Here is a 27,377-nt window from a genome sequence, read left to right on the forward strand (position 1 = left end):
AGTCAATTTCATCTAGGAGAGGACAAACAGGTGAGACATAGTTTGATGCTACATACTAATGTATTCTGCTCAAAGCCTAAGGACCATCAGTATAACTACTACAGTAATTGTATAAAATGAATGATGATATTGTTTTATTTAGTCTACACCTTCTGAAGGCTTCTGAGGCCTACGTACTTTACAGTAATATAAAGTAAATGCATTCATCATTTATACTTTGAATTAATGAGAAAAGAAGGAATAGATTTTGTAACAGTGATATCTTTTTACCCCAGTAAACCGCCACCATGAGTACGGACGCGGAGATGGCCCAATATGGCAAGGCCGCCATTTACCTCCGTAAGCCTGAGAGGGAGAGGCTTGAGGCCCAGGCTGCACCCTTTGATGCTAAGAATGCCTGCTACGTGCCTGATGCCAAGGATTTGTACCTTAAGGGTATGGTTGTTAAGAGAGACGGAGGCAAATGTGATGTGAAAGTCCTTATCACTGAGGAGGTAAGAGGATACTTAGCACGGAATGAAAAAAACATTTAGTGGACGTTTCTGTACATGTCTGTGTTATTCATTTAGTGTAGGCTTCATGCTTGTTATTGACGTTTTCCAGGTAAAAACCTTCAAAGAAGAAGACATCTCACCCATGAACCCTCCTAAGTTTGACAAGATTGAGGACATGGCCATGATGACCTACCTCAATGAAGCCTCTGTCCTGTATAACCTCAAAGAGCGTTATGCAGCATGGATGATCTACGTAAGAAAACTACACATGTAGACATGAGACACCTTAAGGAAGCAAATTACACCCTCCGAAAATGTACCATACATGAGCTCTAATATCAATATTTCCCTCTACTCTCTGCTCATATGCAGACCTACTCTGGGCTCTTCTGTGCCACGGTGAACCCCTACAAGTGGCTCCCTGTGTATGACATGGAAGTGGTCAACGCCTACAGAGGGAAGAAGCGTATGGAGGCTCCACCCCACATCTTCTCCGTCTCTGACAACGCCTTTCAGTTCATGTTGACTGGTATGGACGCTCACTGATAGATGGCTGAAGTCATATATAGATGGATGTATGCATTCTTAGTTGATACTCGTATCACTTCCGACACATTTATTTGTCAATTTACTTTCAGATAAGGAGAACCAGTCTGTCCTAATCACGTAAGTTTGAGACTTTAATTGAGTGTATATTTTTTATATTTATATGTATATAAATATGAAGACTATAATGCTTAATGACTTAAGATGCTTGACAATACTTATTTTAGTTCATGAACACTAAATCATATTTTTATCATCTTATAAACTAGTGGAGAATCTGGTGCTGGAAAGACTGTCAACACCAAGCGTGTCATCCAGTACTTTGCCACCATTGCTGTTTCTGGAGGTGAGAAGAAGAAGGAACCAGTTCCCGGCAAAATGCAGGTATGACCTAATATTTACCATAGAAAGTGCATGCCATCAAATGTTGACCCATCATTGTTTTTACCCCCCAAAAAATTATTTTCCAATGGTACAGTTCAAGGGTGTAGGTTTCATTATACTTGAAATCTGTAAATATGTCTGCCCCAGTTGTTTAATAAGAAAAAAATATATTCAGTTATGAAAAATCTGTCCCCCCATATTTGAAAACAAAAAAAGTATAGTTAGTATAGTTCAAATCTAATTTACATCTTCAAAATATGTTGACAGCAGTCCTGTGGTAGTTTTACATACAGCACAACGTAAATAAGACTGTTAGTATATTACTTATTATTACTCATTCAGCAACTTAAAAGGTTAAGATTTATGACATTTGCACTTTAAGTGGGGGTTACTGTGTTAACAGTGGCGAAACATATTAAACTTAAGGCGTTCAAAGATAATATAGAAACAGGGTTAGACCTAGTCTAGGGAAAGCGTTCCAGGAGTATATAACTATAGACAAAGTGACGAGATAATTATTTTGGACGATTGGTGATCAGTCTAAATGACCAATGTTTTGCCTACCTTCAGGGTTCCCTTGAGGATCAGATCATTGCAGCTAACCCTCTACTGGAGTCCTATGGTAATGCCAAGACAGTGAGAAATGACAACTCATCTCGCTTTGTAAGTTTGGAGGGAAAATATTAATTTTCACATGTTACACTAACTTAGAAATCAATAGGATGCGTTGAAAAAGCCCTCTCTATGACCTCTTTCAGGGTAAATTCATTAGGATTCACTTCCACATGAACGGAAAACTGGCTAGTGCTGACATTGAGACCTGTAAGTTGGTTTGAATTATTTCCCAGATGATCCTTTAAATAAATGTTGGTGTCCATTCACTTGAGATTCAAATTGTTCTCATGTTTCTCTATCCTTTCAACCACGTTTCTCACAGACTTGCTGGAGAAGTCTAGAGTGAGCTTCCAGCTGCCTGATGAGAGAGGCTACCACATCTTCTACCAGATGATGACCAACCACAAACCTGAGCTTGTTGGTGAGGCACTGCGGGGATTAAAGAAACAATATGTTCTGAATGACATTTACTCCTTTGTCCACTCATTGAGGGTTCTGCCTTTTACATAAAATGTACACGTGCCTTGGGTGATAGTCATTATAGTTTTGTGTCTCCACAGAAATGTCGCTTATCACCACCAACCCCTACGACTACCCCATGATCAGCCAGGGTCAGATCACTGTGGCCAGTATCGATGACACAGTTGAGCTTGATGCCACCGATGTAAGTCACTGAAAGGGTTCAACTCGAAAATATAATAACATATATATTGTTGGTTAATGTAAACTTTCTTTCCCCATCCAGGATGCTATTGACATCTTGGGCTTCACCGCTGAAGAGAAGATGAGCATCTACAAGTTTACCGGTGCTGTCATGCACCACGGCAACATGCATTTCAAGCAGAAGCAGCGTGAGGAGCAGGCTGAGCCAGATGGCACAGAGGGTAAGACAAAGTATTTGTATCAAAGTTCTAAAGAGCATGCATTTAACTATATTCCTGTGATAAACGTTGCACTCTGATGCTCATTGCTCCTTTCCCTCCCCAGTGGCTGATAAAATCGGTTACCTTCTGGGTCTGAACTCAGCTGACATGCTGAAAGCCCTGTGCTACCCCAGAGTGAAGGTCGGCAATGAGTATGTGACCAAGGGTCAGACAGTGCCTCAGGTAAGAATAGACTTGAGAGCAGTCATTTTACAATGAGACTGTTTCTTTTGGCTTGTGATGTGTTTGTAAAAAGAAATGTAGTCACTTTGCATTGAATTAATACAGTTAATAACATTTGTATAAGACAGTGAAAGTAACTTTTAGCATTGATGTTACACAGGTGAACAACTCAGTGAGTGCTCTGGCCAAGTCCATCTATGAGAGGATGTTCTTGTGGATGGTCATCCGCATCAACCAGATGTTGGACACCAAGCAGCCAAGGAACTACTACATCGGTGTGCTTGACATTGCTGGTTTTGAGATCTTTGACGTGAGTTTGAGATTGGTCATTATGGCAATATTTGACAAATTATTAGAAATACCTTCAAAAGTGGTTTCTTTCATGTGTCATTAAACTATACAGATAGTATATACTCTATTTTAATGATTTGATTTAAAGGAACAACAATCAAGTGTAGATAAAGTAAAAAAAAATGCATTCGGTATGGTGGGATCTTTACTCAATAAAGTTCTGACAAACTTTGCAAATCTACAGTACAACAGCATGGAGCAGCTGTGCATCAACTTCACCAATGAGAAACTGCAACAGTTCTTCAACCACACCATGTTCGTCCTGGAGCAAGAGGAGTACAAGAAAGAGGGCATTGTCTGGGCTTTCATTGACTTTGGCATGGACTTGGCTGCCTGCATTGAGCTCATTGAGAAGGTGAGGTGTCTGTAAAAACTGTGGATGTTTCATACCTGGAAAGGATACAAGGTTATTCATACATGTAGATACATTAGACTGACATGTTCTTATCATATCACAGTGCTTAATATATGTCTTATTCAATTATGCCATTTCAGCTCACGCTTATACACAGTATATTTGACTGATCAAAGTATATTTCTACACAGCCAATGGGTATCTTCTCCATCCTTGAAGAGGAGTGCATGTTCCCCAAGGCTTCAGACACTTCCTTCAAGAACAAGCTGTATGACCAGCATCTTGGAAAGAACAAGGCATTTGAGAAGCCTAAACCAGCCAAGGGCAAGGCCGAGGCCCACTTCTCCCTGGTCCACTATGCTGGTACAGTGGACTACAATATCACTGGCTGGCTGGACAAGAACAAGGATCCCCTGAACGAGTCTGTGCTTCAGCTGTATGGAAAGTCCTCAGCCAAACTGTTGGCCACACTCTACGTTGCTGCTCCAGTTGAGGGTTAGTATGGTTGAATTAGATTATAAACACACAGTTTTATACATTGAACATATTAACATGATTTGTTAATGAATTAACAGTATCGTTCAAGCAACAAAACATATGCATGTATTATGCTGTCTAACTCCTGACACTCCTATAACAGATACCTCAAAGAAAGGAGGCAAGAAGAAGGGAGGTTCCATGCAGACTGTGTCCTCTCAGTTCAGGGTGAGTGAGGTTTTTTTTATATATAATTTGGGATAGCTTTATTGTGAATAATATCTGAGAGTAACAATGCTTTATAACAACCTTACAGGAGAACTTGGGCAAACTGATGACCAACTTGAGGAGCACCCACCCTCATTTCGTGCGTTGTCTGATCCCCAATGAGTCTAAGACTCCAGGTATAACATACTGTTTCATGCATTATTTCTCTTAAGTCATTATTACCTTAAACATAGAGTGCGTTCATTCGATTATTATTTCTAATAAATAAGTACAAATAAGTTCCACAAAGTAAAAAGCTGCCCCAAAATCTTTCATCCAGGTTTGATGGAGAACCACCTGGTTATCCACCAGCTGAGGTGTAACGGTGTGCTGGAGGGTATTAGGATTTGCACAAAGGGCTTCCCCAGCAGAATCATCTATGCTGACTTCAAGCAGAGGTAGTCTTACACACAAATGCAACAAAGATGTGGTAGATGGATAAAAACATGCAAGTAATAAACACATTTTCTCCCTATTCAGATACAAGGTATTGAATGCCGGTGTCATCCCCGAAGGCCAGTTCATGGACAACAAGAAGGCTTCTGAGAAGTTGCTTGGGTCCATTGATGTGAACCATGATGAGTACAAGTTTGGACACACCAAGGTAACATACCGTACACTATTGATGATGGGATACTGGCAACTCATGTTTGTGACCTACAGAGATTATTAAATATCTCATTTACCTGGTAGACATTCAAAATGTGTTTGCACCAAAAGTGTTTATTTCAGTTTTGTATTATAATTGTGTCTCAGGTGTTCTTCAAAGCTGGTCTGCTTGGTGTCCTTGAGGAGATGAGAGATGAGAAGCTTGCTACTCTGGTAACCATGACACAGGCTCTTGCCCGTGGATACCTGATGAGGAAGGAGTTTACCAAGATGATGGAGAGGAGGTGAGATGGAAATGATAAAAGGAAAAATATGGATTCAAGTATTTGCATTCAAATCTTGTTTTTAGGGAGTGATCCATTTTGTTTTACTATGAAGCTATTGTTAGAATCATGATGTGAACTTGTAATTTTGGAATGATGAATATCTTGGGCTTGATGGAATGATAGACTTTACATGTAGGAATGGGTTAGGGTAATGACTTTACATTGCATAATCTGCATCGAGCTAAACTATCTCTTTTTGTCCATGCCTCTCTTTTTCTTATAATTAGAGAATCTGTCTTCACCATCCAGTACAATATCCGCTCGTTCATGAATGTGAAACATTGGCCATGGATGAAGGTCTACTACAAGATCAAGCCTCTCCTGCAGAGTGCTGAGACAGAGAAGGAGCTGGCCAACATGAAAGAGGACTATGAGAAGTGCAAAGTTGCTCTTGAAAAGTCTGAGGCTCGCAAGAAGGAGCTGGAGGAAAAGATGGTGTCCCTCCTGCAAGAGAAGAATGACTTGTCTCTCCAAGTTGCATCTGTGAGTGAGCCACACACACGTATGCACACACACACACACACACTCACACCACATTAAAGTCTAATTAACCTCTGTTATTTTCAGGAATCAGAGAATCTGAATGATGCTGAGGAGAGATGTGAGGGTCTGATCAAGAGCAAGATCCAGCTGGAGGCCAAACTCAAAGAGACAACTGAGAGGCTGGAGGATGAAGAGGAGATGAATGCTGAGCTGACTGCCAAGAAGAGGAAGCTGGAGGATGAGTGCTCTGAACTGAAGAAGGACATCGATGATCTGGAGCTTACCCTGGCCAAAGTGGAGAAGGAGAAGCATGCCACAGAGAACAAGGTATCAACATCTCACCCATATCCGAGCAGTAGTTTGTTCAAAAACACCAAACATTAGCTTTAACTTGATCTAACTTTGTCTTTGTCTGCAGGTTAAAAACCTGACTGAGGAGATGGCATCTCAAGATGAAAGTGTTGCCAAGCTGACCAAGGAGAAGAAAGCCCTGCAAGAGGCCCACCAGCAGACATTGGATGACCTGCAGGCAGAAGAGGACAAAGTCAACACTCTGACCAAGGCCAAGACCAAGCTGGAACAACAAGTTGATGATGTGAGTCAAGTTATGTTTTCTGGGGGTTTTATCCAACTTTGCCTCTATTGGTATTGAATTTAATCTCATATAATAAATTGGTTTGGGGATTCAATAGGACTCCACTATAATAATATAAGGTGTTATGAATGAGCTGTTCACATCAAAGCTTAAGTATGAGAAATGTGTTTTGTCCTCCAGCTTGAAGGCTCTCTGGAGCAAGAGAAGAAGCTCCGTATGGACCTGGAGAGAGGCAAGAGAAAGCTGGAGGGAGACCTGAAACTAGCCCAGGAGTCCATCATGGACCTGGAGAACGACAAGCAGCAGTCCGATGAAAAGATCAAGAAGTAAGTATTGTAAAATCATTCGAGACTTTCTTGACATTATTTGGATTTTATTCACTCCAGCAATCATTACAATCAATTTTGACTTCCACATAATTATTTCAATGTCCAATGTTCAACCCCATCTATAGGTCAATGCATTTCACATTTGTTATTGATATTACTCAACTTGAGTAATGCAATAATAAAGACCTATGACACTGAGTTTTGTTTCTAAGTATACTAATCAAATAACATAGATTACTTAATTGAATATGTTAGTCATTAGGCATAGAGAAACTTTTGATATGAAAAATTGTGGATGTTCTTTACAATTTAATGTCAACTCAATGACACAAAAACGAAACCTGACATGGATTCATTTGTGCACTAAAGGAAGGACTTTGAGACCAGCCAGCTCCTCAGCAAGATTGAGGATGAGCAGTCTCTGGGTGCCCAGCTTCAGAAGAAGATCAAGGAGCTCCAGGTGCGTTGTAGTTACTACAGACAAGTAATATTTCCTGTTTTGGGCTGGATGATATTGGACTTGCTTGTACTCAAATCCATGTTGTCTATTAAGTCATTTTCTGCAAATTTTTAGGCCAGAATTTGGACACGTTGATGCTAAATAATGGTTTTGTCTATTGTAGGCTCGTATTGAAGAGCTGGAAGAGGAGATTGAGGCTGAGCGTGCTGCCAGGGCCAAGGTGGAGAAGCAGAGGGCCGATCTGTCCAGGGAACTGGAGGAGATCAGCGAGAGGCTGGAGGAGGCCGGAGGCGCCACAGCTGCTCAGATTGAGATGAACAAGAAGCGAGAGGCTGAGTTCCAGAAGCTGAGACGTGACCTGGAGGAGTCCACCCTGCAGCATGAGGCCACAGCCTCAGCCCTGAGGAAGAAGCAGGCTGACAGTGTGGCAGAGCTGGGAGAGCAGATCGACAACCTGCAGCGCGTCAAGCAGAAGCTGGAGAAAGAGAAGAGTGAGTTCAAGATGGAGATTGATGACCTCTCCTCCAACATGGAAGCAGTTGCTAAGGCCAAGGTATGAATCAAAGCAGAAATATATAATACATTTAGATCTGCCGTGCTCAACTACATTGGAAACAAAAGGTGGAGGTGCGGGGGGGCCATAAAGAGAATTCTTCATTCCCTAATTCCTCATTTACGGTTCCTCCTCAATGAGACATGTTGATGCATTCATTTGTGAATAGATTCATGTCAAGTGTAACATTGTGTTTGTTCCACAGGGCAATCTGGAGAAGATGTGCCGTACCCTTGAGGACCAGCTCAGTGAGATCAAGACCAAGAATGATGAGAATGTTCGCCAGATCAACGACATCGGTGGACAGAAAGCCAGACTCCTCACTGAGAATGGTAAAAAAAAAAATACCAGACACGTCTGATGCGTTCAAAAGTCTTCATGCAGAAATATGTTCCACAAGGTGTGTATTGAAAATAACCAAGTATAATCAAGAAACAGACCTAACAAAGAACTTTCTTAATTCCCCACAGGTGAGTTTGCTCGCCAGATGGAGGAGAAGGAGGCCCTGGTGTCCCAGTTGACCAGGGGAAAGCAGGCCTACACCCAGCAGATTGAGGAGCTCAAGAGGCATGTTGAGGAGGAGGTCAAGGTAAAAGCCCCATATTGACCAACTATGACAGTTTTACAGTACAGTAGTTAGCGAATACTTTTTTTGGTCCCTTACTACATCACCCATGTCTCCTAATATTTTCCTCTCAGGCTAAGAACGCACTGGCCCATGGTGTCCAATCTGCCCGCCACGACTGTGACCTGCTGAGGGAGCAGTTTGAGGAGGAACAGGAGGCCAAGGCAGAGCTGCAGCGCGGCATGTCCAAGGCTAACTCTGAGGTGGCTCAGTGGAGAACCAAGTACGAGACTGATGCCATCCAGAGGACAGAGGAGCTGGAGGAGGCCAAGTAAGTCCAAAAAAGTCCAAAAGATAGTAATTCATAGTACCCCAATATAACATTACTGTCAAGCACTCCAAGCTTGCAATCAGTACACAACATCTTTGCGATGTCATGATTTGTGTCAACAGGAAGAAGCTGGCTCAGCGTCTTCAGGAAGCTGAGGAGACCATTGAGGCCACAAACTCCAAGTGTGCCTCTCTGGAGAAGACCAAGCAGAGGCTGCAGGGAGAGGTGGAGGACCTCATGATTGATGTTGAGAGAGCCAATGCCCTGGCTGCCAACCTGGATAAGAAGCAGAGGAACTTTGACAAGGTGAAAAATATTGTGCCAGTTTTAGGTTTTGATGTAATTGTACGTGTGGAACATGGGTATTAATGTGTAATTGAATACATATATACATAAATGCATAAATTGCAAGACTTATTTGAGATGTGTCTACTTGCCTAGATGGACCTAAATCTGCAATTGGGGCTTAAGAACTCTATTGTCATGCTCATGTCCTTGTCATGTGCTTCTTCCTAGGTTCTTGCAGAGTGGAAGCAGAAGTTTGAGGAGGGCCAGGCTGAGCTGGAGGGAGCTCAGAAGGAGGCTCGTTCTCTCAGCACAGAGCTCTTCAAGATGAAGAACTCCTACGAGGAGGCTCTTGACCAGCTGGAGACTCTGAAGAGAGAGAACAAGAACTTGCAACGTGAGTTGCAATGTTGTGTGTGGTGCTTTTCCCCACCTCAAGTACATCGGATTATACGTTTTGGAATGAAACTATGTTTCTTTTTCAAATCACAGAGGAAATCTCTGACCTGACCGAGCAGATCGGAGAGACTGGCAAGAGCATCCATGAGCTGGAGAAGGCCAAGAAGACAGTGGAGACAGAGAAGTCTGAGATCCAGACGGCTCTGGAGGAGGCTGAGGTACAAACTCTCCACAATTCCCAGAAAATAATAAACCCTCTTGGAATCACCATAACTAAGACTGACATTTGCAAATATTTTCATTTATTCAGGGAACTCTGGAGCATGAGGAATCCAAGATTCTTCGTGTGCAGCTGGAGCTGAACCAGATCAAGGGTGAGGTGGACAGGAAGCTGGCAGAGAAGGATGAGGAGATGGAGCAGATCAAGAGGAACAGCCAGAGAGTGGCTGACTCCATGCAGAGCACCCTGGACTCTGAGGTGCGCAGCAGGAACGACGCCCTGAGGATCAAGAAGAAGATGGAGGGAGACCTGAATGAGATGGAGATCCAGCTGAGCCATGCTAACCGCCAGGCTGCTGAGTCCCAGAAGCAGCTGAGGAACGTTCAGGCGCAACTCAAGGTACTGTGACTTCAGACCATTACTAGAGATCTAGACTCAAAATAAGAAAATGGGGGCTCCAATGTCCATCTCAGATCATATTTGTTTTGGTTTGGTTAACATGGGTGCATCTATATAGAGGGGCAAGGAATAATATCATCCTTACAAAGAACATATATTTCCAGTACAAACAGTACTGTTGAAGCCATATAGGACAGTATAAGCCATACTGTACACAGCAGCATCTTCTCATTCCTCTCTACACTCTTTGGTGTTTCTAGGATGCCCAGTTGCACCTGGATGATGCCATCCGTGCCTCAGAGGACATGAAGGAACAGGCTGCCATGGTGGAACGCAGAAACGGCCTGATGGTGGCGGAGATTGAAGAGCTGAGAGCGGGTCTGGAGCAGACAGAGAGAGGCCGCAAAGTGGCTGAGCAGGAGCTGGTGGACGCCAGCGAGAGAGTGGGACTGCTGCATTCCCAGGTGCGGACAACACAAACACATAAACAAATAACTTTCACAGCAAAGGTTTTGTTTTGCTATATCCATGTGTGCTCTCTTCCAGAACACCAGCCTGTTGAACACCAAGAAGAAGCTTGAGGCTGACCTGGTCCAGGTGCAGGGAGAGGTGGACGACATTGTCCAGGAGGCCAGGAATGCTGAGGACAAGGCCAAGAAGGCCATCACTGATGTGAGTTCGGATAACCAAGTATCCCAGAACAGTATTGAGTCTACTACTTTACCTGCACTGTCTTCAAGGGCACATCAACCAGGTCATGTAACCTGGTACGATATACTATGTGTGTGTACGGTTCCTCAGTTCAACCAAGCTGCATTCTGTTGCTGCAGGCGGCCATGATGGCAGAGGAACTGAAGAAGGAGCAGGACACCAGCTCTCACCTTGAGAGGATGAAGAAGAACCTGGAGGTGACAGTCAAGGACCTGCAGCACCGTCTGGATGAGGCAGAGAACCTGGCCATGAAGGGCGGCAAGAAGCAGCTCCAGAAACTGGAGTCCAGGGTAAGTTTGCAAAAGTTGAAAATAAATCCCTGTTGCCTTGAGAAAGGTCAAATATTTTTAAGCCCTTTTTCCCCAGTATAATGCTGTTCATAAGGACCTTTTAGCATGGGAGTGATGGACTCACCATGAGATCCTGTTCTCCACGCAGGTGCGTGAGCTGGAGACTGAGGTGGAAGCTGAACAGAGGAGAGGTGTAGATGCAGTCAAGGGAGTCCGCAAATATGAGCGCAGAGTGAAGGAGCTTACATACCAGGTAACAACGCACAGTCAAAATCAGAATATGTTGATACAACAGTTCATGTTGACACATATCATTCTAATTGACCTTATTATCTCCTTCAGACTGAGGAGGATAAGAAGAATGTAACCAGACTTCAGGACCTGGTGGACAAACTGCAGCTTAAAGTGAAGGCTTACAAGAGACAAGCTGAGGAAGCGGTAAGTCTAATGCTAATTTGACCCTTGCTTATGCAAAATAAAGCTTCCTAGATTTCAGTGTATATATCTATGGCTTTACCAATGGTATTGTTCTTGTCTAAATGGTCATTGCAGAAAGCACTTACAAAATTTGTAAGAAATCTTTTTCAAATTAATTTATCCCAGGAGGAACAGGCCAACTCTCACATGTCCAAGTTCAGGAAGGTTCAGCATGAGCTGGAGGAGGCTGAGGAGCGTGCCGACATCGCTGAATCTCAGGTCAACAAGCTCAGAACCAAGAGTCGTGACTCTGGAAAGGTAAAGATCTGCTGTCACACCAAGGAATAAAATGCATTACATTGTCTTGTCAGACCATTTGTCAAATAGAAATATAATTCAATACAATAATTTCCTGTTTTTTTCTTTCTCACAATCAGGCAAAAGAAGCGGAATAGACACTAACCTGAACAACACCCGATGAATCATTGCTGTGTTTCATAAAATATGTACATAGTGGTATTTTGAGGATTTTTGAAAATAAAATAAAAAACATCTACAAAACGACATGGCTTGTGGGTTTGTTGTAGGAGGTACAAATGTTGTCTCAGATTGCACAGCATTGTACATAGAAATTCAATTATATGGTCAATAAAACATAAAAAATGTCTGCATCCAAATTAATTTTGAAAACACATGGCCTGTGTAGTCTTTGAAATAGATTCTTCCATGCTCCTGAATATAGTATCTTGAGGAAAGTGAGATTGTTAGAGCTACTGTGGCCTGTTTAAAGGTGCTATATCTGAAAGCTAAGTCTAAAGATGTTTGTTTCAGTAAAAGATGTTTGAAAAAGTGGGTCCATTAGTGACTGCAAGGGGATACACAATATACTGATGAAATAATTAAAATTCATTTAATATTGAATCTTGACAAAATGTGAGCCTAACATTGGCCATTCATTTGATGTTATACCTGAACAATAAAAGTCAGCTCTCTTGACATTTGATATTCATTCGATATTACATCTGGACACTGGCCATTCATCTGATACTATATCTGGACAAAATATCAGCCTTCTGCACACTGGACATTCAGTTGATACCATGTTTGGACAAAATGTCAGCCTTCTGGAGACTGGCATTTCATTTGATGTTGTATATCTGGAGAAAATGTCAGCGTTTTGGATACTGGCCATTCATTTGATAGGTGTATTACATCTGGACAAAATGTCAGCCTTCTGGACACTGGCCATTCATCTGATACTATATCTGGACAAAATGTCAGTCTTCTGGACACTGGCCATTCATTTGATATTATATCTGGACAATAATGTCAGCCTTCTGGACACTGGCTAATCAAGCTCACAGGATAGACCCAGTTACGTATTTATCCACTACCTTGGCGTCCAGGCAACATTTTGTTCTGCGTTGGTCTAACATAACTGGTTACCCTGGGCACACCGTAGACAATAACCGAGTGTACCTGTCACATATTTGGGTTTTCTCGAGGCAATAAACATATTGACCATCACAGCCCCTTATGACACTACATTACAAATGAATACTTAGATCGTCACCCAACCAATATAAACAAAATACACTTAAATGCTTACACTGAGGCAAAGGAAGAGTATACAAGTGGTAATATTCTACCCACAACACAGTACTGAAGGTGTGGAATTGATGTGAATGACCATCCAGGTAACTTTGTTAGGTGTCTAAAATACATAGATTTGTATTTTGTTTTGTAACAAACACACAACACTCATGTATGGACATCATATTTCTTTAGTATGTACTATACAAGTACTATACAAATTTAAAGCAGCAAAAAAATAAAGAATACAACAACATTAAAAACAACAGAAGGAGGCAGAGCAATTAACATCAGGTGGAATAAGTGGTTTTAAACAGATGTGTTTTGAGTTGTAATGTGTGGCATTACAGTAAACATGATATTACTGACTATTAACAGACAATTTGTATACCAAAAGCCTTTCCACATGCTTAAACCGCCATGATTAACATGTTAGATCACTCAGAAGTTTCACCCAGAAGTTACAAACAAACCAAAGCAATTGCATTGAAAATGCTATTCAGGAGGTGAAAAGCACTTTAATTAGTAGGATTGGAAGTAAATACAGCACAGAATTAAATGTGGCATTAGGAAATAAAAGTCCCATGAAATAAATAAATGTGGCACTAGGAAATAAAAGTCCTATGAAATAAATGTTATCTTTTGAAAGTCATTTTGAATTAAGTACATTTTGAAGGTAAATTGATTCAGCCATATATTTATAGAATGCTATATTTATTGCCATCTTTTTTTTATTTCAGGGTTTATTTCATAGCCATATTTATTTATTTAGTACTTACCTATTTATTTACCTATTTATTTAATTAATTTTGAATCAAACAGCATTCCATATTTTGCAGGACCCTGGGATCTAGTACTGTACTCATTACAACCTTTAATATTTACTGTACTTAAAAAATATAACTTGGGCCTTTGTATACATTACTGTATACAGTCTATGAATACCCCCCCCCCAAAAAAAAAAAACTAAGAACATTTTAAACTAAGAAAATGGAAAGCAATGCACAGAAAGCAATGCATGGAAAGCAATGCACGGAAAGCAATACACGGAACATATTCAGGAATGTCCTGTGTCATGAAAAAGAGACATGTGGAGAAGAAGGGAAGGGAGGGATGGGCTTAAAGTCTAACTCTTTCCTTTATAGGAGAGTAGTCCACAATTAGCTTCTGCTTGCTTATCACTCTCCACTATATATAAGTAGTCCCACAGAGAAGCCTCTATGGACAGACAGCTTCCACCTCTTGGGTAAGACACTTGTTATTTTCACATCCATTTACTGAGATCAGGCACATAGATACAACTCATAACACGTTTTGCTATTTGTCCACTATTGTGGACAAAACGTGTAACATTGAGTTTTGAATTGAAAGACTGACAATGTTATACAATACATGTTTGTCTCATAACTGAAATGCTATTTTGGAATGCCAAACCTTTGTTGACTATTAGATACTGAATGGGGGAAGTAAAACCCAGATTATATACTCCACTAACGAGAATTAGAAACAGGTGAACCAAAACACAGGTGTGCACAATGGCGCGTAATCAGCACTAGACAGCCGCGCCACTAGTACTCTGGGGAATCTGAGTGTAGATGTGGAGTCGCTGGCCTAGATGTAACAGGCACCATGCTTAGGCTACTTTGTTTTTCCAGTCACGTGTCAATGTGTCCACCATATGTATACCATATCAAATTGGTGGCCATTTATCTTATGTCTTAATGCGGTATCATTCTTTTCTTAATCAAATACAAAAATTACTTAAAATTTACCTAAAATAAAGTGAGTAGAAATTAAAAGCCTCATCAGAAAAGACAAGGTTTATTACATTTTCTGACATTGTAGAAATTGACAGTGCAGTCAAAACATCGGCATGAGACAATTTTGTTATATGAATATTGGCTAACGGTGTTGGCCAATCATTTTCTTATCGGTGCATCCCTACTATGTAACACTCAAATATAATGGGAGTTAAAGCAATGGCATGTAAATATTGTATACGATGTTCTGGTTGTGCTTTTTCTGTATAAGTTACTAAAAAACTCTAAACAAATATATTTTACAGCACCAACTAAGAGTCAATTTCATCTAGGAGAGGACAAACAGGTGAGACATAGTTTGATGCTACATACTAATGTATTCTGCTCAAAGCCTAAGGACCATCAGTATAACTACTACAGTAATTGTATAAAATGAATGATGATATTGTTTTATTTAGTCTACACCTTCTGAAGGCTTCTGAGGCCTACGTACTTTACAGTAATATAAAGTAAATGCATTCATCATTTATACTTTGAATTAATGAGAAAAGAAGGAATAGATTTTGTAACAGTGATATCTTTTTACCCCAGTAAACCGCCACCATGAGTACGGACGCGGAGATGGCCCAATATGGCAAGGCCGCCATTTACCTCCGTAAGCCTGAGAGGGAGAGGCTTGAGGCCCAGGCTGCACCCTTTGATGCTAAGAATGCCTGCTACGTGCCTGATGCCAAGGATTTGTACCTTAAGGGTATGGTTGTTAAGAGAGACGGAGGCAAATGTGATGTGAAAGTCCTTATCACTGAGGAGGTAAGAGGATACTTAGCACGGAATGAAAAAAACATTTAGTGGACGTTTCTGTACATGTCTGTGTTATTCATTTAGTGTAGGCTTCATGCTTGTTATTGACGTTTTCCAGGTAAAAACCTTCAAAGAAGAAGACATCTCACCCATGAACCCTCCTAAGTTTGACAAGATTGAGGACATGGCCATGATGACCTACCTCAATGAAGCCTCTGTCCTGTATAACCTCAAAGAGCGTTATGCAGCATGGATGATCTACGTAAGAAAACTACACATGTAGACATGAGCCACCTTAAGGAAGCAAATTACACCCTCCGAAAATGTACCATACATGAGCTCTAATATCAATATTTCCCTCTACTCTCTGCTCATATGCAGACCTACTCTGGGCTCTTCTGTGCCACGGTGAACCCCTACAAGTGGCTCCCTGTGTATGACATGGAAGTGGTCAACGCCTACAGAGGGAAGAAGCGTATGGAGGCTCCACCCCACATCTTCTCCGTCTCTGACAACGCCTTTCAGTTCATGTTGACTGGTATGGACGCTCACTGATAGATGGCTGAAGTCATATATAGATGGATGTATGCATTCTTAGTTGATACTCGTATCACTTCCGACACATTTATTTGTCAATTTACTTTCAGATAAGGAGAACCAGTCTGTCCTAATCACGTAAGTTTGAGACTTTAATTGAGTGTATATTTTTTATATTTATATGTATATAAATATGAAGACTATAATGCTTAATGACTTAAGATGCTTGACAATACTTATTTTAGTTCATGAACACTAAATCATATTTTTATCATCTTATAAACTAGTGGAGAATCTGGTGCTGGAAAGACTGTCAACACCAAGCGTGTCATCCAGTACTTTGCCACCATTGCTGTTTCTGGAGGTGAGAAGAAGAAGGAACCAGTTCCCGGCAAAATGCAGGTATGACCTAATATTTACCATAGAAAGTGCATGCCATCAAATGTTGACCCATCATTGTTTTTACCCCCCAAAAAATTATTTTCCAATGGTACAGTTCAAGGGTGTAGGTTTCATTATACTTGAAATCTGTAAATATGTCTGCCCCAGTTGTTTAATAAGAAAAAAATATATTCAGTTATGAAAAATCTGTCCCCCCATATTTGAAAACAAAAAAAGTATAGTTAGTATAGTTCAAATCTAATTTACATCTTCAAAATATGTTGACAGCAGTCCTGTGGTAGTTTTACATACAGCACAACGTAAATAAGACTGTTAGTATATTACTTATTATTACTCATTCAGCAACTTAAAAGGTTAAGATTTATGACATTTGCACTTTAAGTGGGGGTTACTGTGTTAACAGTGGCGAAACATATTAAACTTAAGGCGTTCAAAGATAATATAGAAACAGGGTTAGACCTAGTCTAGGGAAAGCGTTCCAGGAGTATATAACTATAGACAAAGTGACGAGATAATTATTTTGGACGATTGGTGATCAGTCTAAATGACCAATGTTTTGCCTACCTTCAGGGTTCCCTTGAGGATCAGATCATTGCAGCTAACCCTCTACTGGAGTCCTATGGTAATGCCAAGACAGTGAGAAATGACAACTCATCTCGCTTTGTAAGTTTGGAGGGAAAATATTAATTTTCACATGTTACACTAACTTAGAAATCAATAGGATGCGTTGAAAAAGCCCTCTCTATGACCTCTTTCAGGGTAAATTCATTAGGATTCACTTCCACATGAACGGAAAACTGGCTAGTGCTGACATTGAGACCTGTAAGTTGGTTTGAATTATTTCCCAGATGATCCTTTAAATAAATGTTGGTGTCCATTCACTTGAGATTCAAATTGTTCTCATGTTTCTCTATCCTTTCAACCACGTTTCTCACAGACTTGCTGGAGAAGTCTAGAGTGAGCTTCCAGCTGCCTGATGAGAGAGGCTACCACATCTTCTACCAGATGATGACCAACCACAAACCTGAGCTTGTTGGTGAGGCACTGCGGGGATTAAAGAAACAATATGTTCTGAATGACATTTACTCCTTTGTCCACTCATTGAGGGTTCTGCCTTTTACATAAAATGTACACGTGCCTTGGGTGATAGTCATTATAGTTTTGTGTCTCCACAGAAATGTCGCTTATCACCACCAACCCCTACGACTACCCCATGATCAGCCAGGGTCAGATCACTGTGGCCAGTATCGATGACACAGTTGAGCTTGATGCCACCGATGTAAGTCACTGAAAGGGTTCAACTCGAAAATATAATAACATATATATTGTTGGTTAATGTAAACTTTCTTTCCCCATCCAGGATGCTATTGACATCTTGGGCTTCACCGCTGAAGAGAAGATGAGCATCTACAAGTTTACCGGTGCTGTCATGCACCACGGCAACATGCATTTCAAGCAGAAGCAGCGTGAGGAGCAGGCTGAGCCAGATGGCACAGAGGGTAAGACAAAGTATTTGTATCAAAGTTCTAAAGAGCATGCATTTAACTATATTCCTGTGATAAACGTTGCACTCTGATGCTCATTGCTCCTTTCCCTCCCCAGTGGCTGATAAAATCGGTTACCTTCTGGGTCTGAACTCAGCTGACATGCTGAAAGCCCTGTGCTACCCCAGAGTGAAGGTCGGCAATGAGTATGTGACCAAGGGTCAGACAGTGCCTCAGGTAAGAATAGACTTGAGAGCAGTCATTTTACAATGAGACTGTTTCTTTTGGCTTGTGATGTGTTTGTAAAAAGAAATGTAGTCACTTTGCATTGAATTAATACAGTTAATAACATTTGTATAAGACAGTGAAAGTAACTTTTAGCATTGATGTTACACAGGTGAACAACTCAGTGAGTGCTCTGGCCAAGTCCATCTATGAGAGGATGTTCTTGTGGATGGTCATCCGCATCAACCAGATGTTGGACACCAAGCAGCCAAGGAACTACTACATCGGTGTGCTTGACATTGCTGGTTTTGAGATCTTTGACGTGAGTTTGAGATTGGTCATTATGGCAATATTTGACAAATTATTAGAAATACCTTCAAAAGTGGTTTCTTTCATGTGTCATTAAACTATACAGATAGTATATACTCTATTTTAATGATTTGATTTAAAGGAACAACAATCAAGTGTAGATAAAGTAAAAAAAATGCATTCGGTATGGTGGGATCTTTACTCAATAAAGTTCTGACAAACTTTGCAAATCTACAGTACAACAGCATGGAGCAGCTGTGCATCAACTTCACCAATGAGAAACTGCAACAGTTCTTCAACCACACCATGTTCGTCCTGGAGCAAGAGGAGTACAAGAAAGAGGGCATTGTCTGGGCTTTCATTGACTTTGGCATGGACTTGGCTGCCTGCATTGAGCTCATTGAGAAGGTGAGGTGTCTGTAAAAACTGTGGATGTTTCATACCTGGAAAGGATACAAGGTTATTCATACATGTAGATACATTAGACTGACATGTTCTTATCATATCACAGTGCTTAATATATGTCTTATTCAATTATGCCATTTCAGCTCACGCTTATACACAGTATATTTGACTGATCAAAGTATATTTCTACACAGCCAATGGGTATCTTCTCCATCCTTGAAGAGGAGTGCATGTTCCCCAAGGCTTCAGACACTTCCTTCAAGAACAAGCTGTATGACCAGCATCTTGGAAAGAACAAGGCATTTGAGAAGCCTAAACCAGCCAAGGGCAAGGCCGAGGCCCACTTCTCCCTGGTCCACTATGCTGGTACAGTGGACTACAATATCACTGGCTGGCTGGACAAGAACAAGGATCCCCTGAACGAGTCTGTGCTTCAGCTGTATGGAAAGTCCTCAGCCAAACTGTTGGCCACACTCTACGTTGCTGCTCCAGCTGAGGGTTAGTATGGTTGAATTAGATTATAAACACACAGTTTTATACATTGAACATATTAACATGATTTGTTAATGAATTAACAGTATCGTTCAAGCAACAAAACATATGCATGTATTATGCTGTCTAACTCCTGACACTCCTATAACAGATACCTCAAAGAAAGGAGGCAAGAAGAAGGGAGGTTCCATGCAGACTGTGTCCTCTCAGTTCAGGGTGAGTGAGGTTTTTTTTATATATAATTTGGGATAGCTTTATTGTGAATAATATCTGAGAGTAACAATGCTTTATAACAACCTTACAGGAGAACTTGGGCAAACTGATGACCAACTTGAGGAGCACCCACCCTCATTTCGTGCGTTGTCTGATCCCCAATGAGTCTAAGACTCCAGGTATAACATACTGTTTCATGCATTATTTCTCTTAAGTCATTATTACCTTAAACATAGAGTGCGTTCATTCGATTATTATTTCTAATAAATAAGTACAAATAAGTTCCACAAAGTAAAAAGCTGCCCCAAAATCTTTCATCCAGGTTTGATGGAGAACCACCTGGTTATCCACCAGCTGAGGTGTAACGGTGTGCTGGAGGGTATTAGGATTTGCACAAAGGGCTTCCCCAGCAGAATCATCTATGCTGACTTCAAGCAGAGGTAGTCTTACACACAAATGCAACAAAGATGTGGTAGATGGATAAAAACATGCAAGTAATAAACACATTTTCTCCCTATTCAGATACAAGGTATTGAATGCCGGTGTCATCCCCGAAGGCCAGTTCATGGACAACAAGAAGGCTTCTGAGAAGTTGCTTGGGTCCATTGATGTGAACCATGATGAGTACAAGTTTGGACACACCAAGGTAACATACCGTACACTATTGATGATGGGATACTGGCAACTCATGTTTGTGACCTACAGAGATTATTAAATATCTCATTTACCTGGTAGACATTCAAAATGTGTTTGCACCAAAAGTGTTTATTTCAGTTTTGTATTATAATTGTGTCTCAGGTGTTCTTCAAAGCTGGTCTGCTTGGTGTCCTTGAGGAGATGAGAGATGAGAAGCTTGCTACTCTGGTAACCATGACACAGGCTCTTGCCCGTGGATACCTGATGAGGAAGGAGTTTACCAAGATGATGGAGAGGAGGTGAGATGGAAATGATAAAAGGAAAAATATGGATTCAAGTATTTGCATTCAAATCTTGTTTTTAGGGAGTGATCCATTTTGTTTTACTATGAAGCTATTGTTAGAATCATGATGTGAACTTGTAATTTTGGAATGATGAATATCTTGGGCTTGATGGAATGATAGACTTTACATGTAGGAATGGGTTAGGGTAATGACTTTACATTGCATAATCTGCATCGAGCTAAACTATCTCTTTTTGTCCATGCCTCTCTTTTTCTTATAATTAGAGAATCTGTCTTCACCATCCAGTACAATATCCGCTCGTTCATGAATGTGAAACATTGGCCATGGATGAAGGTCTACTACAAGATCAAGCCTCTCCTGCAGAGTGCTGAGACAGAGAAGGAGCTGGCCAACATGAAAGAGGACTATGAGAAGTGCAAAGTTGCTCTTGAAAAGTCTGAGGCTCGCAAGAAGGAGCTGGAGGAAAAGATGGTGTCCCTCCTGCAAGAGAAGAATGACTTGTCTCTCCAAGTTGCATCTGTGAGTGAGCCACACACACGTATGCACACACACACACACACACTCACACCACATTAAAGTCTAATTAACCTCTGTTATTTTCAGGAATCAGAGAATCTGAATGATGCTGAGGAGAGATGTGAGGGTCTGATCAAGAGCAAGATCCAGCTGGAGGCCAAACTCAAAGAGACAACTGAGAGGCTGGAGGATGAAGAGGAGATGAATGCTGAGCTGACTGCCAAGAAGAGGAAGCTGGAGGATGAGTGCTCTGAACTGAAGAAGGACATCGATGATCTGGAGCTTACCCTGGCCAAAGTGGAGAAGGAGAAGCATGCCACAGAGAACAAGGTATCAACATCTCACCCATATCCGAGCAGTAGTTTGTTCAAAAACACCAAACATTAGCTTTAACTTGAGCTAACTTTGTCTTTGTCTGCAGGTTAAAAACCTGACTGAGGAGATGGCATCTCAAGATGAAAGTGTTGCCAAGCTGACCAAGGAGAAGAAAGCCCTGCAAGAGGCCCACCAGCAGACATTGGATGACCTGCAGGCAGAAGAGGACAAAGTCAACACTCTGACCAAGGCCAAGACCAAGCTGGAACAACAAGTTGATGATGTGAGTCAAGTTATGTTTTCTGGGGGTTTTATCCAACTTTGCCTCTATTGGTATTGAATTTAATCTCATATAATAAATTGGTTTGGGGATTCAGTAGGACGACTGACTTCACTATAATAATATAAGGTGTTATGAATGAGCTGTTCACATCAAAGCTTAAGTATGAGAAATGTGTTTTGTCCTCCAGCTTGAAGGTTCTCTGGAGCAAGAGAAGAAGCTCCGTATGGACCTGGAGAGAGGCAAGAGAAAGCTGGAGGGAGACCTGAAACTAGCCCAGGAGTCCATCATGGACCTGGAGAACGACAAGCAGCAGTCCGATGAAAAGATCAAGAAGTAAGTATTGTAAAATCATTCGAGACTTTCTTGACATTATTAGGATTTCATTCACTCCAGCAATCATTACAATCAATTTTGACTTCCACATAATTATTTTGATGTCCAACTCCATCTATAGGTCAATGCATTTCACATTTGTTATTGATATTACTCAACTTGGAGTAATGCAATAATCAAGACCTATGACACTGAGTTTTGTTTCTAAGTATACTAATCAAATAACATAGATTACTTAATTGAATATTTTAATCATTAGGCATAGAAAGGCTTTTGTTATGAAAAATTGTGGATGTTCTTTACAATTTATTCTCCACTCAATGACACAAAACCAAAACCTGACATGGATTCATTTGTGCACTAAAGGAAGGACTTTGAGACCAGCCAGCTCCTCAGCAAGATTGAGGATGAGCAGTCTCTGGGTGCCCAGCTTCAGAAGAAGATCAAGGAGCTCCAGGTGCGTTGTAGTTACTACAGACAAGTAATATTTCCTGTTTTGGGCTGGATGATATTGGACTTGCTTGTACTCAAATCCCCATGTTGTCTATTAAGTCATTTTCTGCTCATTTTTAGGCCAGAATTTGGACACGTTGATGCTAAATAATGGTTTTGTCTATTGTAGGCTCGTATTGAAGAGCTGGAAGAGGAGATTGAGGCTGAGCGTGCTGCCAGGGCCAAGGTGGAGAAGCAGAGGGCCGATCTGTCCAGGGAACTGGAGGAGATCAGCGAGAGGCTGGAGGAGGCCGGAGGCGCCACAGCTGCTCAGATTGAGATGAACAAGAAGCGAGAGGCTGAGTTCCAGAAGCTGAGACGTGACCTGGAGGAGTCCACCCTGCAGCATGAGGCCACAGCCTCAGCCCTGAGGAAGAAGCAGGCTGACAGCGTGGCAGAGCTGGGAGAGCAGATCGACAACCTGCAGCGCGTCAAGCAGAAGCTGGAGAAAGAGAAGAGTGAGTTCAAGATGGAGATTGATGACCTCTCCTCCAACATGGAAGCAGTTGCTAAGGCCAAGGTATGAATCAAAGCAGAAATATATAATACATTTAGATCTGCCGTGCTCAACTACATTGGAAACAAAAGGTGGAGGTGCGGGGGGGCCATAAAGAGAATTCTTCATTCCCTAATTCCTCATTTACGGTTCCTCCTCAATGAGACATGTTGATGCATTCATTTGTGAATAGATTCATGTCAAGTGTAACATTGTGTTTGTTCCACAGGGCAATCTGGAGAAGATGTGCCGTACCCTTGAGGACCAGCTCAGTGAGATCAAGACCAAGAATGATGAGAATGTTCGCCAGATCAACGACATCGGTGGACAGAGAGCCAGACTCCTCACTGAGAATGGTAAAAAAGAAATACCAGACACGTCTGATGCGTTCAAAAGTCTTCATGCAGAAATATGTTCCACAAGGTGTGTATTGAAAATAACCAAGTATAATCAAGAAACAGACCTAACAAAGAACTTTCTTAATTCCCCACAGGTGAGTTTGCTCGCCAGATGGAGGAGAAGGAGGCCCTGGTGTCCCAGTTGACCAGGGGAAAGCAGGCCTACACCCAGCAGATTGAGGAGCTCAAGAGGCATGTTGAGGAGGAGGTCAAGGTAAAAGCCCCATATTGACCAACTATGACAGTTTTACAGTACAGTAGTTAGCGAATACTTTTTTTGGTCCCTTACTACATCACCCATGTCTCCTAATATTTTTCTCTCAGGCTAAGAACGCACTGGCCCATGGTGTCCAATCTGCCCGCCACGACTGTGACCTGCTGAGGGAGCAGTTTGAGGAGGAACAGGAGGCCAAGGCAGAGCTGCAGCGCGGCATGTCCAAGGCTAACTCTGAGGTGGCTCAGTGGAGAACCAAGTACGAGACTGATGCCATCCAGAGGACAGAGGAGCTGGAGGAGGCCAAGTAAGTCCAAAAAAGTTCAAAAGATAGTAATTCATAGTACCCCAATATAACATTACTGTCAAGCACTCCAAGCTTGCAATCAGTACACAACATCTTTGCGATGTCATGATTTGTGTCAACAGGAAGAAGCTGGCTCAGCGTCTTCAGGAAGCTGAGGAGACCATTGAGGCCACCAACTCCAAGTGTGCCTCTCTGGAGAAGACCAAGCAGAGGCTGCAGGGAGAGGTGGAGGACCTCATGATTGATGTTGAGAGAGCCAATGCCCTGGCTGCCAACCTGGATAAGAAGCAGAGGAACTTTGACAAGGTGAAAAATATTGTGCCAGTTTTAGGTTTTGATGTAATTGTACGTGTGGAACATGGGTATTAATGTGTAATTGAATACATATATACATAAATGCATAAATTGCAAGACTTATTTGAGATGTGTCTACTTGCCTAGATGGACCTAAATCTGCAATTGGGGCTTAAGAACTCTATTGTCATGCTCATGTCCTTGTCATGTGCTTCTTCCTAGGTTCTTGCAGAGTGGAAGCAGAAGTTTGAGGAGGGCCAGGCTGAGCTGGAGGGAGCTCAGAAGGAGGCTCGTTCTCTCAGCACAGAGCTCTTCAAGATGAAGAACTCCTACGAGGAGGCTCTTGACCAGCTGGAGACTCTGAAGAGAGAGAACAAGAACTTGCAACGTGAGTTGCAATGTTGTGTGTGGTGCTTTTCCCCACCTCAAGTACATCGGATTATACGTTTTGGAATGAAACTATGTTTCTTTTTCAAATCACAGAGGAGATCTCTGACCTGACCGAGCAGATCGGAGAGACTGGCAAGAGCATCCATGAGCTGGAGAAGGCCAAGAAGACAGTGGAGACAGAGAAGTCTGAGATCCAGACGGCTCTGGAGGAGGCTGAGGTACAAACTCTCCACAATTCCCAGAAAATAATAAACCCTCTTGGAATCACCATAACTAAGACTGACATTTGCAAATATTTTCATTTATTCAGGGAACTCTGGAGCATGAGGAATCCAAGATTCTTCGTGTGCAGCTGGAGCTGAACCAGATCAAGGGTGAGGTGGACAGGAAGCTGGCAGAGAAGGATGAGGAGATGGAGCAGATCAAGAGGAACAGCCAGAGAGTGGCTGACTCCATGCAGAGCACCCTGGACTCTGAGGTGCGCAGCAGGAACGACGCCCTGAGGATCAAGAAGAAGATGGAGGGAGACCTGAATGAGATGGAGATCCAGCTGAGCCATGCTAACCGCCAGGCTGCTGAGTCCCAGAAGCAGCTGAGGAACGTTCAGGCGCAACTCAAGGTACTGTGACTTCAGACCATTACTAGAGATCTAGACTCAAAATAAGAAAATGGGGGCTCCAATGTCCATCTCAGATCATATTTGTTTTGGTTTGGTTAACATGGGTGCATCTATATAGAGGGGCAAGGAATAATATCATCCTTACAAAGAACATATATTTCCAGTACAAACAGTACTGTTGAAGCCATATAGGACAGTATAAGCCATACTGTACACAGCAGCATCTTCTCATTCCTCTCTACACTCTTTGGTGTTTCTAGGATGCCCAGTTGCACCTGGATGATGCCATCCGTGCCTCAGAGGACATGAAGGAACAGGCTGCCATGGTGGAACGCAGAAACGGCCTGATGGTGGCGGAGATTGAAGAGCTGAGAGCGGGTCTGGAGCAGACAGAGAGAGGCCGCAAAGTGGCTGAGCAGGAGCTGGTGGACGCCAGCGAGAGAGTGGGACTGCTGCATTCCCAGGTGCGGACAACACAAACACATAAACAAATAACTTTCACAGCAAAGGTTTTGTTTTGCTATATCCATGTGTGCTCTCTTCCAGAACACCAGCCTGTTGAACACCAAGAAGAAGCTGGAGGCTGACCTGGTCCAGGTGCAGGGAGAGGTGGACGACATTGTCCAGGAGGCCAGGAATGCTGAGGACAAGGCCAAGAAGGCCATCACTGATGTGAGTTCGGATAACCAAGTATCCCAGAACAGTATTGAGTCTGCTACTTTACCTGCACTGTCTTCAAGGGCACATCAACCAGGTCATGTAACCTGGTACGATATACTATGTGTGTGTACGGTTCCTCAGTTCAACCAAGCTGCATTCTGTTGCTGCAGGCGGCCATGATGGCAGAGGAGCTGAAGAAGGAGCAGGACACCAGCTCTCACCTTGAGAGGATGAAGAAGAACCTGGAGGTGACAGTCAAGGACCTGCAGCACCGTCTGGATGAGGCAGAGAACCTGGCCATGAAGGGCGGCAAGAAGCAGCTCCAGAAACTGGAGTCCAGGGTAAGTTTGCAAAAGTTGAAAATAAATCCCTGTTGCCTTGAGAATGGTCAAATATTTTTAAGCCCTTTTTCCCCAGTATAATGCTGTTCATAAGGACCTTTTAGCATGGGAGTGATGGACTCACCATTACCTCCTGTTCTCCACGCAGGTGCGTGAGCTGGAGACTGAGGTGGAGGCTGAACAGAGGAGAGGTGTAGATGCAGTTAAGGGAGTCCGCAAATATGAGCGCAGAGTCAAGGAGCTGACATACCAGGTAACAACACACAGTCAAAATCAGAATATGTTGATACAACAGTTCATGTTGACACATATCATTCTAATTGACCTTATTATCTCCTTCAGACTGAGGAGGATAAGAAGAATGTAACCAGACTTCAGGACCTGGTGGACAAACTGCAGCTTAAAGTGAAGGCTTACAAGAGACAGGCTGAGGAGGCGGTAAGTTTAATGCTAATTTCACCCTTGCTTATGCAAAATAAAGCTTTCCTAGATTTCAGTGTATATATCTATGGCTTTACCAATGGTATTGTTCTTGTCTAAATGGTCATTGCAGAAAGCACTTACAAAATTTGTAAGAAATCTTTTTCAAATTAATTTATCCCAGGAGGAACAGGCCAACTCCCACATGTCCAAGTTCAGGAAGGTTCAGCATGAGCTGGAGGAGGCTGAGGAGCGTGCCGACATCGCTGAATCTCAGGTCAACAAGCTCAGAACCAAGAGTCGTGATGCTGGAAAGGTAAAGATTTGTTGATGTCACACCAAGGGTTCAGACAAGAAAATAACACATTACAGTGTTTTATCAGACCATTTGTATATATATATAATTCAATACAATAATTCCCAGTTTTTTCCTTTCTTACCATCAGGCAAAAGAAGCGGAATAGACACTAACCTGAACAAGACCCTGTGAATCATTGCTGTGTTCCATAAAATATGTTTTACATAGTGGTATTTTGAGGATTTTTGAAAATAAAAAAAACATCTACAAAA

The 27,377-nt window shown here is 42.0% G+C and overlaps 2 protein-coding genes across 3 annotated transcripts; both read left to right on the plus strand.

Moving 5' to 3' along the window:
- LOC134007675 (myosin heavy chain, fast skeletal muscle-like) lies at nucleotides 1–12,113 on the plus strand. The gene is made up of 40 exons (XM_062447293.1): nucleotides 1–30; nucleotides 276–494; nucleotides 604–747; nucleotides 867–1,023; nucleotides 1,133–1,160; nucleotides 1,310–1,424; nucleotides 1,995–2,087; nucleotides 2,183–2,246; nucleotides 2,362–2,460; nucleotides 2,600–2,703; nucleotides 2,785–2,923; nucleotides 3,027–3,145; nucleotides 3,306–3,455; nucleotides 3,681–3,851; nucleotides 4,043–4,346; nucleotides 4,492–4,556; nucleotides 4,645–4,732; nucleotides 4,876–4,993; nucleotides 5,076–5,199; nucleotides 5,352–5,488; nucleotides 5,758–6,013; nucleotides 6,098–6,340; nucleotides 6,432–6,608; nucleotides 6,789–6,934; nucleotides 7,307–7,397; nucleotides 7,561–7,950; nucleotides 8,156–8,282; nucleotides 8,421–8,539; nucleotides 8,650–8,846; nucleotides 8,969–9,152; nucleotides 9,363–9,528; nucleotides 9,624–9,748; nucleotides 9,841–10,149; nucleotides 10,410–10,613; nucleotides 10,696–10,821; nucleotides 10,980–11,150; nucleotides 11,299–11,403; nucleotides 11,493–11,588; nucleotides 11,754–11,885; nucleotides 12,005–12,113. Exons 2-40 carry the CDS (start codon nucleotides 288–290, stop codon nucleotides 12,020–12,022), a joined length of 5,808 nt encoding a protein of 1,935 aa, XP_062303277.1. The 5' UTR covers nucleotides 1–30; nucleotides 276–287; the 3' UTR covers nucleotides 12,023–12,113.
- LOC134007672 (myosin heavy chain, fast skeletal muscle-like) lies at nucleotides 3,328–27,377 on the plus strand. 2 transcript variants are annotated; one of them, XM_062447287.1, is made up of 40 exons: nucleotides 15,234–15,266; nucleotides 15,512–15,730; nucleotides 15,840–15,983; nucleotides 16,103–16,259; nucleotides 16,369–16,396; nucleotides 16,546–16,660; nucleotides 17,231–17,323; nucleotides 17,419–17,482; nucleotides 17,598–17,696; nucleotides 17,836–17,939; nucleotides 18,021–18,159; nucleotides 18,263–18,381; nucleotides 18,542–18,691; nucleotides 18,916–19,086; nucleotides 19,278–19,581; nucleotides 19,727–19,791; nucleotides 19,880–19,967; nucleotides 20,111–20,228; nucleotides 20,311–20,434; nucleotides 20,587–20,723; nucleotides 20,993–21,248; nucleotides 21,333–21,575; nucleotides 21,667–21,843; nucleotides 22,031–22,176; nucleotides 22,543–22,633; nucleotides 22,799–23,188; nucleotides 23,394–23,520; nucleotides 23,658–23,776; nucleotides 23,887–24,083; nucleotides 24,206–24,389; nucleotides 24,600–24,765; nucleotides 24,861–24,985; nucleotides 25,078–25,386; nucleotides 25,647–25,850; nucleotides 25,933–26,058; nucleotides 26,217–26,387; nucleotides 26,536–26,640; nucleotides 26,730–26,825; nucleotides 26,992–27,123; nucleotides 27,254–27,377. In XM_062447287.1, the coding sequence occupies exons 2-40, from the start codon at nucleotides 15,524–15,526 to the stop codon at nucleotides 27,269–27,271; spliced, it is 5,808 nt and encodes a 1,935-aa protein (XP_062303271.1). In that variant the 5' UTR covers nucleotides 15,234–15,266; nucleotides 15,512–15,523; the 3' UTR covers nucleotides 27,272–27,377. The 2 variants fall into 2 exon arrangements, with proteins under 2 accessions (XP_062303273.1, XP_062303271.1); XM_062447289.1 differs by lacking the exons at nucleotides 15,234–15,266; nucleotides 15,512–15,730; nucleotides 15,840–15,983; ... (5 more) ...; nucleotides 17,598–17,696; nucleotides 17,836–17,939 and adding an exon at nucleotides 3,328–3,344 and having other exon boundaries at nucleotides 18,131–18,159.

The sequence above is a fragment of the Osmerus eperlanus genome, chromosome 21 (genome assembly GCF_963692335.1).
Source record: "Osmerus eperlanus chromosome 21, fOsmEpe2.1, whole genome shotgun sequence".
NCBI classification, from domain to species: Eukaryota; Metazoa; Chordata; class Actinopteri; order Osmeriformes; family Osmeridae; genus Osmerus; species Osmerus eperlanus.